This window comes from Platalea leucorodia (genome assembly GCF_965183815.1).
Source record: "Platalea leucorodia genome assembly, chromosome: 6".
NCBI classification, from domain to species: domain Eukaryota; kingdom Metazoa; phylum Chordata; class Aves; order Pelecaniformes; family Threskiornithidae; genus Platalea; species Platalea leucorodia.
This window is the reverse complement of record NC_138828.1, coordinates 75,055,179-75,075,527: the sequence shown is the minus strand read 5'-3', so window position 1 is coordinate 75,075,527 and position 20,349 is coordinate 75,055,179. Positions and strand designations below refer to the sequence as shown.

Here is a 20,349-nt window from a genome sequence, read left to right as displayed (position 1 = left end):
AGGTCATCAAGTCCAACCATTAACCTAGCACTGCCAAGTCCACCACTAAACCATGTCCCTAAGCACCACATCTACGCGTCTTTTAAATACCTCCAGGGATGGGGACTCAACCACTTCCCTGGGCAGCCTGTTCCAATGCCTGACTACCCTTTCAGTGAAGAATTTTTTCCTAATATCCAATCTAAGCCTCCCTTGATTTACCAGTTTGTCTCCACCATCTTCCATGGTTGCATGCCATAAGGTGTGGAGAACAGAAGGTTTGGCAGGGTTCTTTCATTTACTCTTACCTTAGATTGCCTGTTCTTCTCCTCCTTTCCATGGGATTTGATCCCAGGCTTTGCAGTGCATCTTTCTGTGAAGCTCTGTCCATTCCCCTGTGCATGGTTGCCACCTCTGCCTTCCCCTGTAGACCTGCACCTTTCTGAGGGGGAGAGTAGTACACCTACTGCTCCTTCCACCCATACAATATTTCCAGCCATCCAGCATTACTACCTTGTTTGACTATTTTTCAGCCCATTATTAGTACTCTGTATATATCACCTGCCCTTCTCATATGTTTGTTGCGTGTTAACACTGACTATATGAAACAAGACTACTAGCAGGTATTGCACAGGTGCATGACCAAAACCTGACAGCATTAAAAGCAGCTAGGGAAGAGACAGTTGGGAATAGAGGAATTTCCCCAACTATGTCTTTATTTCTGGGTTTTAGTAAATCTTGTAGGCTTTCCAAGGAGTTGACATCAAGTTCTGGCTTAGGCTTAAATATGATATATTTGCCCCAATTCTAAAAGAATCTTAAAAATGAACAAACAAATCCCAGAGTGATGGGCAGATGTAGCAGCATCAGCTGGGTTTAATCATTTGCACTTGAATCACTACAATAAAGCTAAATAATTTTACAAGCTGTTATTGCTGACTGCCTCTTTCCTGATCAGACCTTTCTGTTAGCTTACAGTCCACAGTACAGCAGTAATCCAGAAATCCTCAGACAGGACTAAATACCAAAACTGGTTTATGTCTGTGGCAGGTACTCGAAGTGGGATTAAATATAATACATTTAACTTGCTTGCATTCTCATGATTCTTACTATTGTCAGAGAAATTTAGTAGAGGGATATATCAGGCTCAGACTGGTTTTTATTACCTGGTTCTTTTTATTTTGACTCTGCTGATAGGAGGTTGAACAATAAACAGAAGCAGTGCTGTCCAGATAACTGTTTTCTGAAGGACATAAACAGATTGAGATCAAAATGCTACTTCATGGCTTGTTATTCTCTCCCCCACTAGGTGCTAGTGAAGCTGGCAGAATGGTGTATGGCAGCACATCACATCTGCTCCAACACAAAGTCAGCAGACATAGTTTTAGGACTTTACAGTAGTTTAAATTAATCCAGGAGATATTTTCATTTGCACAGCAGAAACCAATCCCCGTCCTGCTTTTTTTCCCCCTCTTTCAGTTTCTGCAGAACAGGGCAGAGAAGAGGATCTGCTCTCAGGCCAGGCAGGGAGTGAATTAGCAACTTCCTGCAAAGCAACAGCAACTTTTTTTTAAAAAACAACTCTTCTGCCTATCTTTGCAAGACCTTACCCCCCTATGCCCTAATTGTGATTCATGCAATGGCAGAGATCTGAGAAAGGCCGATGAGGGCTTCTCTTTCAGCTTCTAGGTGCCAAGTTAAAAGAGGAAAACACATTTCTTCTCTAAACAAATATTTGTCATTCAAATGAACATGCATGTGGATAACAGAAAAGGCTATTTTACTGTAAAGATACACAGACTATTCTGAGCTCTGCATTTGTGAAGAGGAGCAGATATTTTGGGATCTTTCTCTGTGCCTTCTGGGACCATCTACATTATGCTTGGGAAGCTTTTAACTTTCTCACAGAGAATTTTTTCAGCAGTGCCTTTTATGTCAATTTGCAATTTGTTCTCCTTATGACCCACAAGATTAAACCGGCTTTAGAAACTGCCACACATAAACACTGAGTGCCAGAAATTTGGTGGAGACTAAGAGGAGAGAAAAAGACCGCACAAACAAGAGTTTTCCTGTTTTCCTACACTGTACCCTAAGAGTTTAACCTAGAATGGCACATGGACTGTAACTTTCTACATGTCTCAAATACTTCATAAATTCCCTGTAGCATCTAGCAGTTGTTTTTGATCATTATTGACCAATTCCATTGACCAGCACACTAGGGAGGAGGAGTAATGTTCTGGTAGGCTTCCACAGAGTGAACAAGTCTAGCCATGCTCCAAAAATTAATTTTCCTCTTATGGCTCCAAAATTGGACTTTAATTATTTTCTTTTTATTTCTGACATTTTGGCATGTTTTGCTAATTTCTTTCTCCCAGTTTTTCCTAATACACAAGAAACAAAAGCAAGTAATGAGTGGGTGGGTTTTTTTCCCCTATTAATATTAGGGTCACAGGTATTTCTTTCCTCCCTGGTTAAATATAATAAATATAAATAAATAAATAAGTTTGCAGCTCTTGAAAAAAATTTAAATCATTTAAATTCAATACAAGTACTGCCAGTGATAATTAAATTCTATTTCCACCTTCTGACTTGTCACAGATTAACTAAGTCAATGACCCACAAAATTAGTTCCTTATACCACTTCCAGGTGATCCACTGAACTGATCCTATCATAACGCAGAGGAATGCAATTAAAGCAGGAAAAGGCCTTACCATCCTAGAAAGATTCAACTGAATACATGCCTTTCTTTAAACATACCCTTCATGTGATCTCTGTGGTTGCTTGGGCTAATCAGTAAGAAATGAAGCCACTCAGAAAGTTTCTTTTGATGACAGGAAAAAATGATGTCTAGTTAAAATTCAGCCATGATCAAAGGCACAAGTGATAAAAAACCCTGGAAGGGAACCTGGCACCAGATGGTAGAATGAGACCACAAAGGGACAACAGTAATAAATATGATTTTATATACAGGAGAACATGTGCAAAATAACATGCACCGATCACCAAACTCTGCTATAAGCAGACAATATTATTTAAACTTAATCATTAAAAAGATAGGAGGACCTTGTTATCCTCTCAAAGGCTCCCTCTTATTGCTCCCACATGTAAAGCAGCAAAGCAGGATTACTGCTAAGGGATTACTGGTAATGCATTTTGTGGTCTTAGCTCAAGATGAGGCCCCAAGGTTACTTTGCCTGACTCCCATAAAGCAAGAAAAATAATACAAATAAGTCAGTGAATCATAGAGCTGAATAAATAATGGCTACAAGGAAGAATAAGTGTGCTCAAAAAAGATCTGTGCTGAGAACTAAAGGTCTGTCTTTTCTTCTGATCACAGATGGAGTATTAAAAATTAATGTAAGCTCTACCAGAAAAGAACTTGACAGTCCTATTTTGAGACTCATTTCACTTTGTCTCTTTTCCCTGTCTCACAGAACATTAATGCCAAAACATTCAAAAGAAGTCCTCTAGGGTTTGCTTTGCACATTCGCAGAGGTGCTGGGAAGCATTTTGAAAAAGTGACATCGAGTGCTTTAGTTTGTAGATACCTGATGGCGGAAACACTTCATGGACACCAGTTTATTGAAGGCAGATCCTCCACACTTTCCAAGAAATCAAGCCCTCCAAGGTTGACAGTCCCCAGAAAACTGGGTGTCAAACTCAGACGGCAAGGATCAGTAGCCATTTCAGATTATATTGGCATGAGAGCTCTGAGGATTTCAACTTCACTTTCAGAAATAAACTCCCAAGTCAAATCAAGAGCCAAGCCTCACAAAGTCAGGAGAAATAAGCTGTTAAACTAGTTTAAACTGAATGTTTTTAAAGGTATTTACACGCTTTAAAATTATGTATCAGTATACTGAGAGTCTACATTTAACTAAATATCTGGACAATGATCATTTTTAAGTGTCTTAAGATTTGTTTTCTATATCAAGGCTCCAAGTCTTTAGAGTGGCACAGCCTAAATTCCCCCTAATTAGAGAGTGTTTTAACAGATAAGGAATTTTAGTTCAGTTTTTATTTTCTTCTTTCATTCAAAGAATTTACAAACCATCAGTGGACACTACGGAGACCAAATATAAAACAATTGTGAAGTCCATTTTTTCCAGACAGTCTTTGGAAGACATTTTCTCTAGCCTGTGGTATTCAGGCGAGCTCCACTTGCCATGCTCAGATTGAAGATGTGCTGAATTGCCCACAAAGGACAAAGACCAAAGGTGATGGATAGGGACAGCAAAGGTGGAGAGACCAGGTTGGAGACCATTCTTGGGATCGTGCAGGATCCCATGCAGCCAGCATATTCAGCAGGATGACACCCAGCCCCACAGAGGCATCTCAAACAGCCTGCCTGCTCTACAGAGAGCAAGCTGACCTCAAGGCTGTTCTCCCAGCTTTATCAAAGTCTACATGGGTATAACCCATGCTAGACCCATATGCAGCATCTCAGCTCTCTAAGTTACTTGTAAGAAAGTCATTAGTTCCTAGATATGGATATCTATTTCAAATGTAGTTTGTAACGATATCTGGGGGAGTGTGGGGGGTGGTCACTGGTTCAGGGCTGCCTCATGTGACTTGTTCCAGGGTTCAGCTAAAGAGCTAGAGTCCTGCAGAGCACCACTATGTGCCACCCTTCTGTCACATTATTGTGCATCCAATGGCATTAAAAGCATGATTATTTTCATCTCAGGAAAAGCATTAAGAAATTGGAAGGGATTTGGAGAGAGGCAACAAATAGGATGGGGGCTTAATCATTGACTCGTTGTGAGAAATAATTTGAGCTGCTGAATATGTTTTTTCTTGGCCAAATAAATGACTAACTGGATATTCAGGAGCCTGAAAAAAGAAGTTGTATAGGACAGGCCAAGCCAGAGTTATGAAGGGTCAAGAGAGCAAGAACAGGGCAGTCAGGGAGAGTAAAAGAAAGGCTATTGGGTCTTAATTACTAGCCACAGGCTAAACTCTGGGAACAATACCAGCCATGGGCTAAACTCTGGGAACAGCTCCATCAATTAGTTAAATCCTTCTCTCTGTTTTTCAAAAAGCCAGCAGTTTGGATTAAAACCTCTGCCAGTATAAAGTCATCTAGTGCTACTGATATCATGATGTTGCTCTGGTTAAAGACCTGATCCAGAACTGCTAAGTTTGGTACAGATAGGAGAAATGCCTTATCAACCACGTATCAAACTAATCTCTATGGGAGAGGTTTCTTGAGCCTACAAGGCTTCAGGACAAGACCCTTAGCAGCTCAAAAGCTGTCATCAGTCATCCTAGCTGCACTATTAGCTCCCTGAGCTACTGCGACAGTGAGCTCCCTATGACAACTGGGGATGTGGATTTTTTCTAATTTCCCTCAACTTTTCATTTCACTGGGTTATCCTCTACTCTTTTGCTATGATTAGGGAATAAAAAAGAACCAGTGGCTCATCAAAAATATTAATGTTACTTGTCAAAATTTTGATTAGTCAGGGCCTTTCTTTAAAAAACACTGTTAAGCAGGACACCTTTGGAGCACAATATCCAGTGAAATTCCCGCAGGAGTTGAATTTTTCCATTTTCCCACAGATTATTGTGCTAGACACAGCTCTCAATAGCTCCTTCTTTCTCCTTGAAGTAAACTACGTTGCACTAGGAGGCAAGTTCAATTTCCAGCTTTCCTCTGTGAGGAAGTCAGGATTTCAAGAAACCTTGCTAGCTCAAAGCCATCCATTTACATACTCCACCTTACGTTGGACCTGTTTAGCTTCAAGTTGCCAAGCAACAGCTACCCTCAAGACTCATCAAATCAATGCGGCAGCAGTATGGGAAATAACAAGGCAAAAGGTCTTGGGATCCATTTATCTGTTTTTTTGCAGGTTCATATCATGTAGAATTGAAAGTCAAAAGGTGACTGACACTGTAAGGGCTGAACCTGAGAGCATCAGCATTGGAAGCAGAGGCTATGAGCTGTCAGGGCAATAACAGACATTCAGCCATTGCAGAACAAGCCCAGAGAAACCCACTATGCATCCACACTGGGTAGGTTGCATTTCCTTCCAATCTTCCTTTCGTGAGGCTGATGGGGACAGTAGGTGGGAAGTTTCTTGAAGCTCCAAAAATAAGAATTTTATTTTTATGAATTAATGCTGAACACCTTGATTCAGCCATAAATGGATATCTGGTAATTTTATCTGAAAGTGAAAATGTGACAGTAGTCATACTACTACTCTCTGTGTGCCACCGACTGCAGAAACAGGTAGGCTGTAATCCCAAGGGACAAAATAGATTCAGTAAGATTCTTCGTTTGATTCCTCTGCCTGCTTTCTTTGTCAAGCACAAAAAAAGTAAGGGGCACAGCTTTCTTTCTAGCTTAATTAATTTGTGTGTTACAATCCTGCTCAGCTTCACAAAATTAAAAACTGAAAAGGCTGTCAGTGGAAAATGAATTAAAAAAACAACAAAAAACCCCACAGAAAACTGAAAGCACAGGAAAAAAAACCTGAGAATGACACCACAATGGCCTGAGGGAATGCATCAAGGAAAGAAGGGGTCTGAATAGCCTGGCTTTCAGGTGACCAGAGAAACCAGAGGGCAGGTAGAGACTTTAAAAAGTGAGGAAGGTGGAGGAAGCATGGGGATTGACTGAGCTTTCAGCAGTTGCAAAGGGAGCACAGGCTAGCAGAGATGCAAAGAGCAAATGCTGCTGTTCCTGTGTCTTTTCAGCTCTAAGCCCAGAGATGAAAATAACTGAGTAGATAGGAATTTATGAATAATAAGAATAAACTGGATTTTTAAGAAGGAAGGAACAAACCCTAGGTTTGAATCACTTTTCAGAACCAGCCTCAAGTGCTCCTCTGGGTCTAGAAGAAAGGATCTTACAAGTGCCAAATTCAGTTGGCTGGAGTTATTGTAGATGCTCAGCAAGCCACAGGTATCCATCAGTGAGAGGACAGCAGGGGTATACACAGAGAGACATGAGAAAGCTTAGGAACAAACAAGGCTCAGAGGTGTAAACGACCCTCAGAGGACTGGAGTGTAGCTTCCTCTATAGCCACATCATCTGCATTTTCAGTGTGCTTAATATCTTTGTGTTATCATTTGAAGAAAAACTCACACTCTTAGATTAAATTTCCATTCAGTGCTGTTAATGTGTTTTGCTAGGATATACAAGAATCCAAGGGGGTTTTTTGTTTGTTTTTTTGTGGGTTTTTTTGTTTGTTGTTTTTTTTTTTTTTTTAATGTGATTAATTCAGTGAGTAGACTTCTTAACTGAGCTGGTCTTAAATGGTCTTTTGGAAAGATTTCTGCAAATTCAGACTTGGACTCTACTGATGAAAACCTTCAAGAAAAATCTTGGCTTACCTCCACCTGAAGTCAATGAAGCCAGGATCTTACCCTTAATGTATTTTCCCCTTCAGTTATGCCTCTGCCCACTAGCAACATGGGTGGGATGTAATACATAGATTGGATATAAGCAGCCCTCAGAAGAGGAGCAGGAGCATCATCTCCCCCTTTGTAATAAGTGCTCTACCCACTAAACTTCATCATGTACATAGAGTCCGTGCTGTCTCATACACAGCATCTCAAATTCTTGTTTGTACAGAAGGAGAGCAGGACCCCTTTCTACCTAGCTTCCAGCCTAGAAGAGGTGACATTCTTCAAGGAGAAGAGAGATCCCAGCCTGAGCTCTCATGCCCAGAGAAGACCACTGAAGCTCCATCTAGAAAAGCATAAAACGGAGCTGTGGCTTCAACACATGCAGCTGTGTTTTATGACTAAGGGGTGTCTGTCACTCCTTTTTACATGGTGCTGGCGTGGCAAGCTCCTCAGGATGCGAGGAGGAACACCTTGTTCTTGTATCCTAAATAGCTTTCTCCCAGAAATTCAGCTCCACTGTCAACTCTGAGGTATCCCCAGGCATCATGAGAAGCACATTTTAAAATGCCTGAGAAACTTTGAGCAAAAGATCAACAGGCAGATTCAGGATGAAAGTGTTTGTCTTCCATTCCTAGCTATCTTCTAAACTGTGTTTCATGCAATTTGATCTTTTCTTGGCTGTGTGGTCTTTCATCTCTCTGTGCCTCAGGTCTGCTGAGAAAAGCAGTTCTAGTACTTCCCTGGCTTCCAGCAAGGTAGTAAGAATAAAAAGATAATAAAGTATTCAGACTACTGTGTGGGGACCCCAAAAGATATTTTAAATGCCTAAAGCAGGCTTCATCAGCAAGGACAACAATAAGAGTCTGATTAGCTGAAAAGCCAGATTTCAAGCTGAAAGCCAGTCTGAGCTATGCACCTGTAAGGAGTGATCAGCAGTCATTTGTAAAACAAAGGTCATGTATCACCAATCGAGATTTTGTTTTACCATGAATAAGGACAAATATGAAACAGAAGACCTAAAACATGTTTAAATGTTCTCGTGAAGATGCACACACAAACCCAATCTCCAGTCCCACACCATGGAGCAAGGGCACTGAACAATTTATTTGGTTTCAATAAAACATTCTGAAAATGTGCATCAGGGCTGACAGCTGCAAGCAAAGAGAACAGAGTGGTTTGATATGTAAAGACAGGAATTATGAAAGTGAAAAGAAGGTGGTAATGAGTCTGCCACTTAAGGTCAGGCTTCACTGAAATACAATTAGAGTGCTAAGCCTTCAGTTGAAAAAAAAAAATTCAAACTGAGAAAGTGAGTTAAGTAAAGCTACTCTGGGGTTAGGCATGAGGATCAGGGGTCGTCTTGGAAAGCATTTCAAGATTTCAGACCACTTGGTTTAGGAAAGGAAACTTAAACATATGCTGGATAATTTGCTCGACATTTGCTGGATACAAGCCTGTATATGCCATGTGCAAACAGCAGGTTGCAGTGAAATGGATGAAACATGCACAAAAAAAATAACTTAGGTTATGTCCCAAAATGAATGTTTTTGGGGTTTGTTTGGAGAGTCTTTACTGTCCACAGTGGGCTGCTCAGCAACTTGCACAGGCAATATGTGATAGTGGATTAGACTCAGAAATGAAGATGCTTCAGTTATGGTTGATAACATTTCTGAAGGCATCTGGTTAAAAAAAGTGGTGTGAGTGGACTGGAATGATCTGTAGTTCTCAACACTCAAAAATACCTTTAGCTGTATGGACCCTATGACATTTAAGATGCATGCTTTGCAATATGTTTCATTTGCATAGAGAATGTATGAGAACCCTGGCTGGGAGCAACTCAGGGTTCATGCATTGCTCACTTACAGAAAAGAGCAGAAGCACCTAGTTTGCATCGTGCACCCTCATGTCCTGGCAAGGAAAACCTGCTGGCATAGGGAGAAGAGCCAGGGACACGCAGAAATGGGACCAGTCATTTGGCCTGTGTCACATCCATAAGATACAGGGAAAAACAGCTCCAGCTCAGAGAAGGAGCTCGTTGCATATACTGTGCCAGGTGACATTTTGCTCTCCCAAACTTCTGGCACTGAAAGACATTCATATATTTACAACCTTTCTTAAGGTCATCTCTGCTGTGTCTCCAGCTGAGCCATTAAATATTAATTGGACCTGCTTTCCAAAAATAAAAACCAGAACATTTAATTTACTTGTGTAATTAACACCTCCCACAAACCAGGTGTCCTCCTGAACCAGGCCGAACCAGCCGTTTGCACTTCACAATCCTGAAATATGCTACGTGCTTTTGAGACAGATACACAGTTGCTTGTTCATTCTGCGTGCACAAGTGCACATAATTATTTTTGGGGAAAAAAAAGCCTCAAATACCACAGAAAATATGCCCTCCAGGTGATGTAGTTAAACCTTCCCACTCACACAGGATAGTTCTCTTCAGTTTGGATTTTTTTCTTTTTTAAGCACTTTACCTAGATGAGTTTGAACATCTTGTCACAGGTCATTTTATTCAACAAGGCTCAATGCTACTAAATTTCTCAAAGAGCTCAAATTTTAACCCATAGCTGTAAAGAGCATGATCACTCTCTGGTTGTATAAGAGCACTTGCATTAAAGAACTTTGGTTCCCACATGCTTAACCATATAATAAGCCTAACATTGCAATTAGCTCTGAAATTTAAGTTCAGTACCACCATTACTCATATTAAGACAATATAAATATGTATTCAGTAATCACCGAGCTGCACAGATTACTTACAAAAGCTTATTAGGTGCTGATTTACCCAGATGAATAACATGCCAGCTCTTCAGTGAGGCTAAGGAATTTGTGGAGTGAAAATTCACTCCACCAAGGTCCTCATTGCTCAGCTGCCATCTAAGCTCAGATATACATATGTTTTCAGTATTGCACAACCCAAGAAAACTAGTTTTGTTTTTGCACTTGGTCTGAAGCACACTTATCTTGTCAGGGCTTAGCAGGCTGGGATCCAGCGTGTACCTAAACCTTTTGGGAACCTATAGTCTAAGCACTACTTGACCTTTATTGCCTCAGAAACTCAGTCTGACTGTCAGTCTCGGAACTTACCTGCAATATAGGTGTGAGGCAAAAAAAAAAAAAAAAAATTCTATTCCCTTTGGAAGAGGCAACTCTCTCTGCAATAAACAAACATCAGAGCACTCACTTAGGAAATGGGGCATACAGACTCACTTCTTTCCTCTGAAAAGGCAGATTCAAAACTCCATCTTGGATCTCACCAGAAAACATTCAAATCATCAGGCTTGGACATACTTTGGTGGAGATGTGTTAAGAAAAAAAAAAAAAAAGGCAGTTGAATATGGACTCAATAAAGGTTTGCTGTGCTGCAGAGTTTATATTCTGACTGCCATTACGATGAGGGGGTCACCCAGGGAAGGTGCAGTTCTCAACTCCAGTCTCTGCAGCCAAAATATAAGTTTAGAGAAGGGGAGAGACCTGTTTTGCTGATTCAAATTGCAACCAGGCATTGAAAAATCACAGCCCAGGAGCTTTTTGGGCCCTGCTGCTACAAAACGATGCTTCTCTCACACACTCTTTTAACAACTCACCATCGTTTTCCCTAAGCAGCCACAGGTGGCTCCTTCTGCTAGGGAAGGCATAGTATCAGGCAGTTCCTGCTGACCCCCGTGGCATTTCCAACTCCACAACACACCTGCCAGGTATTTGCCAGTCTCTTGTCTCCTGGCAAAAGTCACTCCAGGCTGTTGAGCAGGAAATCCAGATAAAGTTTCCTGGAGCACTACCTTTGAGTTGTCAAGAGTGTGTCAATGGCAAGATGCCATTTTGGATATCACCCTTCAGCTTTGTTGGAAATCTTTTGATCCAAACTAAACCCTACTGTCAGGACTGCATATCCAATGTTTGTTTTATCTAAAATGCCAGTAAGAGGAAATCCACAACCTTGCCACCTCTGGTGAATGCTCCCATCATGTAAGATATATATTCTCACCTCCAGTATAGCACTAAATCCTTTGATCCTTTTTGCAGCATTCCAAAAAATGGGGGCAAAGTGTGGTTTCCCCCTACCTCCTCCTATCCCCAAATAACCCATAGCATGGTGAATGAAGCACCAAGCTAATGGGAGTTTTGCCTACATCAGGAAGCTGGGGGAATGAAACCGAGACCTCTGCTGAATGCTACCTACTTGGTTAGAAAAGTAGAGCAAGCCCTTCTCTGGTGAGGAGTGGGGAAGGGATAGAGAGAAGAAGGGAAGGAGAAAGAAAAATTTATCTGCAGAACTGGCTGCGCATACTGAGCAGAGGAAGATGTCTTCTGGTAATGTTAAACAAGACACTTAAACTTCATTGCAAATCAAGATTGAGAGGACTACAGCTCTCCTCACCCTTCCTTAGTTTCTGGTGTCTTTACATCTGGAGCATACAAGAATTAGCTTCCTAATTCTTTGTGGAAATTAACTCTAAACGACGTTCTGGAATACCCAGCACAGGCTCAAAATCATTTCTTTTTTTTTTTTCCCCATCTAGACCTAAGCACCTCCAAAAATGTTCAATGTTTTGTGAGGCTGAGTGGTATTGTAAAGTGTGTGCATGACAACACCCTCAACTGGCACGAATAAGCTTCATTAATTAACCTAATAGCAGATGTAGCAGTTTAACTATGTCCTGTTTTATACCTTTAAAATGTGGCTTATAGTTTAATAGCTTTAAAAGTTTATTACTGTAATAGCTTTAAAATTTATTATTTTTTTTCTCCTCTATTATTTTCTTGATACTAAGATAGAAAAAAAAATCAAAGTAAAGACTTATTTCATTTCTATGTCTTGGAGGTGACAATTTAATACACTTAAATGTAACATTCATTTCTTGAAGTGAGCACCATTTTGTTTAGGAAATGAAAGGTAAGCTAACAATTGTAGGTATCATTAAACTCATGTTTATCCACAGATAAATGCTGTAGTCTATCAAAACTTTTTGGCACAAAACCAACTAAAAAATAACTGAAAATTTAGCATCCTTCCCACCCCCCACAGAGATATCTGGTCCTTCTGTTGCAGCTGAAATGAAAGACTGAAGCATCAGGTGTCAACAGGGGGAGGCGTGTGGAGACAGAAAGGAAAATAGTAAAACTGGAAAGATTCCATAGACAACATTTTTTTTTCTGAAATACTGTATTTACACAAAATTTGAGAGAGTACAAATACTTTACTAAGAAGACAAAACCATTATAGTACATTCAATTTAAACACAGGCAGAACTATAGATGCAAAACAGAGGCCTAAGGTAATTGCATGGCAAAAAAAAAAAAAAAAAAGCATCAGAATGGCCTCAGAGATTAAAAGCAGGAGATAAGAGAACTTTGTATTTGTTACGCAGCATCACCTTTCCTTGACTTCAATGGGATTGCAATAAGACGCTCTCCTTCTTCATTGTGGATGGTGGGAAAAACCCTCTCCCTGTGCTGACTGCTCAACACTGATTTTACAAAACAGCTAAGCATGTACTTAATTTTCAGCATGGGAACAGAGCCGTTAACTTCAAAGGAAATTATATTTGTGCCTAATCACATGCTTATATGCTTAGTTTGACCAGGAATAGCCTTCTCAATGCTTAATAGGGTCAAGTCCGTTGTTACATAAAAAATAAGTGTTCTTTACTGTCTTCTTTCTTTTTTTGCTTAAAATATATTTTAGAATTGCTTTAATTTTCCCCTTATGTACTTGATTAGAAAATAGTAGCTTATTGAATTCCATAGAATATTTTGATTCATATCTTATATAATCAAAGGAATATTGTTCAAAAATAATTCCCATATTTTTCCAAAGCCTGTTTAGATTTAAAAATAAATAAAAGAGAAAAATACATATAATAATAAAGCAGCTTTGTGTTTCTGGGCATTTGGCAGCAGGTCTGTTATAATATCTTTCAGACATCTCTTGGTATCAGTTAAAATCACCAGATTAATTGATCATTATAAAAGAAAAGATTGTACAATATTATTACAATCCACCAAATATAGCCAATGCATGAAATATGTTACGCATTATATATCTGTTAAAAAGAATTAATATATTTTAACCTGTTCTTTGAAAACAGATAGCTTCTGAAGTAATATTTCTTAAACACAGTGGTATCTGTCACTTCTACTGTCTAGCTGATTTTTTTTTCTGAATAAAAGCTTGTTTGAATAGGACTACTAGCTCAGTGATGGAACTACAGTGCTATTTAACTAAATTCCATATATGTCTTTGTTACTGTTGCTGCAATTATTGTAATCACATACCATTGAAGTGCTAAATATTAGTAACTCAGATATGTGGACTTTGGTTATGCTTGATAGAATACTGGTATATCAAATATATGTACCACTTCCTAAAGGCTATGTTACAATCATGATGCCTAGTAATAAACAATAATAATAACAATCTCAGATTCAAAGTGCTGACCCATATCACTCACTTGAGGCACCAATACAATAAATCAATCAATTAAAAGACTTATTTGTAATGTTCGAAACTAACAGAGCAGATCCAGGACTGCCAAGTTACATGCGCAGCACGGCAGACTCTGAACCTCTCCTTCCAACCTGGGGATTTCTGTGGTCCCAGAAGATGCTGGAATGTCACGTCTGATGTGGGATGCTCCAAAACATACCAAGTCTTCAGAAATGCAACATTAAAAGCTCTCTAAGCTTCTCTAAAGCCTCCAAAGGCTCTCTTAAACTCCTCAAGCCTACTCCATTCACTCAGGGATGAGGCTTTGCCATATATTGTACTTGGCTGCAGACCAGGGAAGAGCCTTTCATGAAAGTCCACAAAGAAATGCATTGCATTAATGCAGCTTTCACACCCTGGAGACACGGTCACCACTGTCAGCGTGAGAGGGAAAAGGCAGCTTTCCAGCAGCAGCAAACACCTGTTCCACTCAAAGGGGAATGCTTTTCATGGTGTTAATTTGTTCTGTGCAGGCAGTAATCATTTTCAGTGTCAAGAGAGCTGTTGTACCCCGATGACGGGTACAGGTCCCTCTTAAGTATCCTATTGACGATGTTGATCAGAACTTTTTTGTACTGTTGACGTAAAAGTGAGTAAACAAATGGATCTGATGCAGCCTTACTGTAGGTGAGGCACTTGCTTATAATTCCCCAGTAGTAATTTATGGTAACAAAAGGAAGGAGCTCTATCAACCTGTTAAACATTAAAGAGAGATGGAAACACTTGAGTGTTATATTCACACTGAGCCCAGTGCTGAACTCATGCTTCATGAAACATTAAAGTAACACTTATTTTCTTACAGTACACAGTCCCTGCAGGAGAAGGGCCCTGTACTTACTTCTTGGATTCAATAAAGGCAAAGGGAACTTTCCTAGCAAGGCCACTGGGAGACAACAATCATTCCCTCTATGGAAAGAGAGAAAAAGTGTGTTTTCAATGTTAATGCTCCCATATATCAGTGATAAGAAAGTGCTGCAGTTTATTGCTCACTTTCTGAATTTAGAGAGTTGTGCTAGTCAAAATCTTGATAACATAATTGACTACACCTCTCCCCTGGCAAGTTTGAGATAGACACATGTGACTTGGGCCATCCAGGCTCACTCAACTCAGTTGCCTAGAGTACAGCTGTCCAGTGACACTTGAGACATTTGGGCATAACTCCCTTGGCATCCAGGAGCTGCTGCTCCGGGAAGTTGTGGGTCTCCTCTAGGTCCTGTGTCATATTTGCCAACCTCTGTAAAGGTTTTGGACACTATGCAGCATCTCAAATGACACCAGAAACCTGGTCTAGATCACTGAATCCACCCCCTCAGATGCAGAACAGTGAACCTGCATTGCACCACTGCTGTGAATTATCACATAAGCAAAGAGGATTCACGTTTCACTGTTGTAGTATGAAGAACAGCACAGCAGTATCTCAGAGAGGTTTGGGTGGCACCTGCAATCCTGTAGTATGCGTGGGAACACAACTGCATCTACTTACCTGTGAAAGTTTCTGTGTGCACTTGGCTGACCGCTAGTTTGGCCAAAGAAAACAAGGAGACAACACTTTTATCATCATTATATGACCAGCCAGCTGTCTCCAGACCTGTGCCTCCTGGTCTGTGCTTCGCAGATGATTAGTGGCCTCAGCACCTCAGCTGAGATGAGTGTATTAATCATGGGTGCAGAAACTGCAACTAAGTTAAACATTTTTTCCAGAGAAGTGAGAGCAAAACTTCAGACTATTCCAGCAAATGGCTGGCATACAGCTCATCTGCAGTGGGCAAACTCTCCAGGAAGGTGGAAATAACAGGGTGATAAGTTTTTATTATCTGTACATCTTTGGTGAAACCTTTTGCAGGAGCAAGAATATACTATTTTGCTATATTAATTCCGGAAGAAAAGTACCATGAGACAAAATAGCCCTTTTCTGTACCCTAAAACATCACTGTTTGAAGATGTAAGATCAGAAGCTTTCTCAAGGCTTGAAGAACCTTTTGGCCTCTTTCCAAAGTGCAGAGCTCTCAACTTGCAGGGTGTTGACTTTTGAAGCTGTTCCGATCCCTCTGCATAGAAAAAACTGACTTACCACCACTAGGACTGAACATTGCAACAAGTGGTTGAAATCTGACAGGAAAATTTCTCATTTGTATGCATATAAGTGAAATCATTCCTATGGCAAGTGCATTTAAAAACCGGATGACTTCTGTCTGAAGCTGCTTGGAAAAAATTCCAGTGAATTCCAAACAGAGAGAACAAGACAACAAAAAATGTGAGGAATAAATAAATGTACCAGATACAAAATGTGAGAAATAAATAAATGTACAATAAATGACACTTGCTAAATGGTTGCTTAGGTTTATCCCATCCTGTATATCATCTTAATACAAGAAATATACATTTGATATTTACATGATTGGTGTTTTTATAAAGACACTAAATAAGAAGAGTAAGGTATCTTTCAGTCATGAAAACAGATGTATTACTATCTGTTCCCTTTAATGTATTATGGGCCCAAATATAATTGCAATGAAGCCAACAGAAGAAAAATTACACAGATTTTAATAAGATAAAGGGTCTGGCCAAATCAAGTCAGCCTTAGAAATATCCATCTGAATGCATCTTAGTATCATTTTCTTGTTTTCAGTTTTGTTACAAAAAAGATTAAATTAATCTGTCAGCTCTTAGTGAACAGATGAATATATTGCTAATGATCATAATCTCATTCACATTTCTGAAATGAGGAGCAAATACTGAGCTCACAACGCAACCTGAGTCACCAGGCCAAAGAGCAAGAAAGCAGGGGAGGAAATCTCTCACATTGCCTCCATAGAGATCGCTTCAGCAGCACCCCCCTAAAAACCAGAACGGGGGAAGGATGGAGAAATGGGCATGGCAGCAAGTCCTTCAACCTCACCTCCACCACCACCATTTATCCAGTGTTGCCTGGACACTGTCTTGCCTTTGGGACAAAGAGCCTTTGGGGATGTCCTCCCCAGATTCTTCCCATTTTGCTGTCACTGAACCACCCCGGTCCTTGCGACTGAGGCAGAAGCTGTACCTTGACACGCACATTTATGTAAACTAACCCTCAGTCTTCTCTCTAGTGACACATGAGATACCAGTTTGCCACACATAGAAAATGCACCATCTCACATTTGCCAAATGCAAGGTCTGAAGATAGAAGTCACTTTTAGTTTAGAAGTTTATGAGAAATATCTCCACCCTGTAAAATGTGGCAATGCTGGAACTTGCTGCGCTTGGTAATGTTCAGATGGAAAGAAGATGGCAAAATCCCCTTTGCTCGATATAATTATATCCTGATAATGGCAAAAGTGAATAGAAAATGACTCAGAATGTACTGAACAGTGATCAATTAACCTTTTAACTCTGTGATGTAATGTTAATATTTGTAATAATCCTTTCAACTGCAGAAAAAAAATGCAGTTATCCAGGCAATCAGTCAGGAATCCCTTTCAACATATAAATGGGAACCGAAAGAAATGTCATCCTAAAGGTTAAAAAACACCATCATTTTTGTGCACTGGCCTTGATCTGTCCCCCTACCCATGTAAGCAAAGGGCAATGGCAGTGATCATAAGTGGCCTATATATATGTGACTGTGTAAGATCAGTGCGCTAAAGCTGGCCACTTTCTGTAAGCTGGCGTGGCTGCAGACCCTGGCAGCTTGGCAGCAGCCTTGAGGAAGCCCTCACCAGAGTGGTTTCGCAGACTAGTGTGCCTTCCTTGACAGAAGTCAGTTCTCTTCAAGTGTTTCTTGAACACACTGTGAAGTGGGAAATATTTTAAAAAATCACTAGTGAAAGATGTAGCCCATTTCAGTTTAGAGATGAAAGGCTAAATCCTGAGGTGCTGAAATTCAGTAGAGTTACATTGGCTTCCAGCTCACTGATTTATGCAAGATTTAAAAATAATAACCATATGTTGTACAAAGACTACGCAAGTACGGAATGAGAATGATACATGACTACTTAAAAAGGTGCAAACCACTGGGGTGGAAGCCAATGATTCTGACCAGTTGAGGAGCATGGTGTTTCCTATACATTTTAAAAGTCTAATTATTGGTTTTCTGGGAGATAACTCTCATACCTCATCACAAGGCCATGCTGCACCATTAGCAATATATTTACAGACATTAATGTTTCCAGACACAAAGCTTATCTGACAAATTATCAGCCTGGATAAATTTAAATTATGTCACCTCAACTTCCAATAGCAGCAAGTTTGGCGTTATGCCTTTAAAAAAAAGATACCTGAGCTACTCAGGAAAAGCTGTCTGCTTTCCTTTCTTTTGCTTGGGGTGTGCTAATAAGGAAGGGTGGCGAGGCTTTTAAACTGCTTTCATCTCCCACTGGCATGTAATTAATTCCTGGTATTTGTCCTAAAAGCCTCTTGCTCTTGGCAGAGGCGCCCAGACCTGGCTGCATTGAGGAAAGGAGAGCCAGAGGCTGCCAAGGCTTTGCCCAGCGGCTGGGCGTGCAGGCAGGGCCAGCCTGTGTGTGAGTGTGAGTACGTGTGCATGTGTGCGTGTGTGTGCATGTGTGCATGTGCGTGTGTGTGCTCTGCCCCTCTAGAACCGGCCCCAGGTCTCCATCAGGCTCTGGCACCCCAAAATTAGCTGTAGCCCGCCCCCCCAGGCACCTGCACATCACAGGGCATAGTGGTCCCAGAAAGTCCCCCACACCAACAGGCGATACTAACCTGGTGATAATGTAAGGACCAAAACAGATCACGAACGACCCTATAAAAATACTGATTTTCTTGGTAGCCCGCTGCCTCCTCCGTTTCTGCTCATTAAGACAGCGCTGCTTCACACTGCAAAGGGAAAAGAGCAGTCGGTGGGTTAAGGCAAGAAGCGAGGAGGCGAGAGGGGAGCTCAGGGGAGAGGGGAAGGACTCGCTCCCGGCCCGCGAGCCCCTGCCCCGGGGGAGGGGAGGGTGGCCCTTGCGCCAGCCCCGGAGGGTGGCAAGTCCCGGGGGAGGGGAGGGCAGCCCCTGCCCGGGAGGGTGGCAGCTCCCGGGGAAGGGGAGGGCAGCAGCTCCCGGGGGAGGGGAGCGCAGCCCCGGCCCCGCCGAGCCTGGGGACGATCGTACTCACCAAAGCAGCGGCTCCCTGTTAAAGGGAGCTCGGGCAAGTGGGAGCACCCGGCGAGCGGGACTAGCATTTAAACAAAGCAGGCTACAAATGCACAAGCCATCGTCTTCTGGCACTATAAGCAGCGTCTGAAACTAGAGGCAGAAGCGTTGGCCATGTGGCCGGGGCAGGCAGGAGGGCAGGAAAGGGCGCAGGGGAGGCAGGGCATCCTCTCCACCCGGGGTACCTACGGCGAGTGCCCCGGGGCTGTGAATACGAACATGCATGCATTACCTGGGGTGGATATCCACCAGCAAAACCAGAGTCTGCATGGTAATAATGTCTATCCGCTTGCAGTGGAACCGGGCAACTTTCAACACCTTTAAATAGGTGAAACACAAGATCACCAGCGACAGCATGAAACTGGTGGAGTGAAAGACGATGGTGAACACTGTAAACCTTCTCCGCTCCGTCTCTTCCTTCAGGTGCAAGGTGCAAGAGGCATAAACGCTGTTGTAATCTACCCACGAGTAAAACAAGGATACCAAGGGGAACGTGAGGGAGTGGAGCCACGAGTAGCCCATCAGTATCACAGCGTCCTTATACCGCATCTTGCTGGTGTAGCTTAAGGGGAACACCACGGCAATCCATTTGTCGATGCTGAGCGCTGCCATACTCAGCATCGTGTTGGAAGTCAGGAAAGTTTCCAGGAAACCCACTGCTTTGCAGACGCAGTCCCCGAGGGGTTGCTGGTTCCTCAGGATCCCCAGCAGGGTAAAAGGCATGTTCAGGATGGTGAGGAGCAGGTTGCAAAAGGATAAGTTCACCAGGAAAACCCCGGCGACCTGCTTGCGGATCTCCGTACTGTAGACGAAGCATAGCAGCACCAGGAGGTTGGAGAGCAGAGAGACAACCAGCACCAGCACGAGGAGCAACGCCAGCAGCACGCCTGCCAAGTCCATCTCTCAGCGGGTCGCCTGGAGCGGGCGAGGGCAGGAGGAAGGGGGCATCCGAGCCGGCACCGCAGCCTCGCCTGCCGCCGCCCGCGGCCGCCCGCGCATGTTGCCGGCGGCGCGGACCGGGGGGCAGGGGGCCGGGGGAGCGGGGAGCAGAGCCGGGGACAGCGGGGCGCAGGGAGGGGAGCCGAGGGCAGGGAGCAGAGCCGGAGGTGCAGAAAGAGGGGCGAGGGGAGCGGAGCGGGGCTGGGCGGCCGGCCGGGCCAGAGGGGAGAGGACCGGCGGGGGAGCGGGGACGGGGTTCCCTGATAGCGGTGCCAGGCAGCGGGGTCCGGGAGGAGCGGGGACGGAGGCGAGGGTAGGGGCGCCGGGGCACCCGGCTTACCGGAGCCAGGGGCGAGGTCGGGGCGCCCGGGAATCGGAGCCGGAGCTAGCGGGTCCGGGGCGCCGGGGGACCGGAGCCAGGGCTAGCGGGGCCGGGGGTAGCG

At 42.5% G+C, this 20,349-nt stretch overlaps 1 protein-coding gene across 1 annotated transcript; it reads right to left on the bottom strand.

The window, feature by feature from the left end:
• Positions 1–14,284: 14,284 nt before the first annotated feature.
• On the bottom strand, positions 14,285–19,867 carry GPR78 (G protein-coupled receptor 78; the record flags this gene model as incomplete). Its single annotated transcript, XM_082315289.1, has 3 exons — positions 14,285–14,522; positions 18,534–18,647; positions 19,200–19,867. The coding sequence occupies 3 exons, from the start codon at positions 19,865–19,867 to the stop codon at positions 14,285–14,287; spliced, it is 1,020 nt and encodes a 339-aa protein (XP_082171415.1).
• Positions 19,868–20,349: the final 482 nt, after the last annotated feature.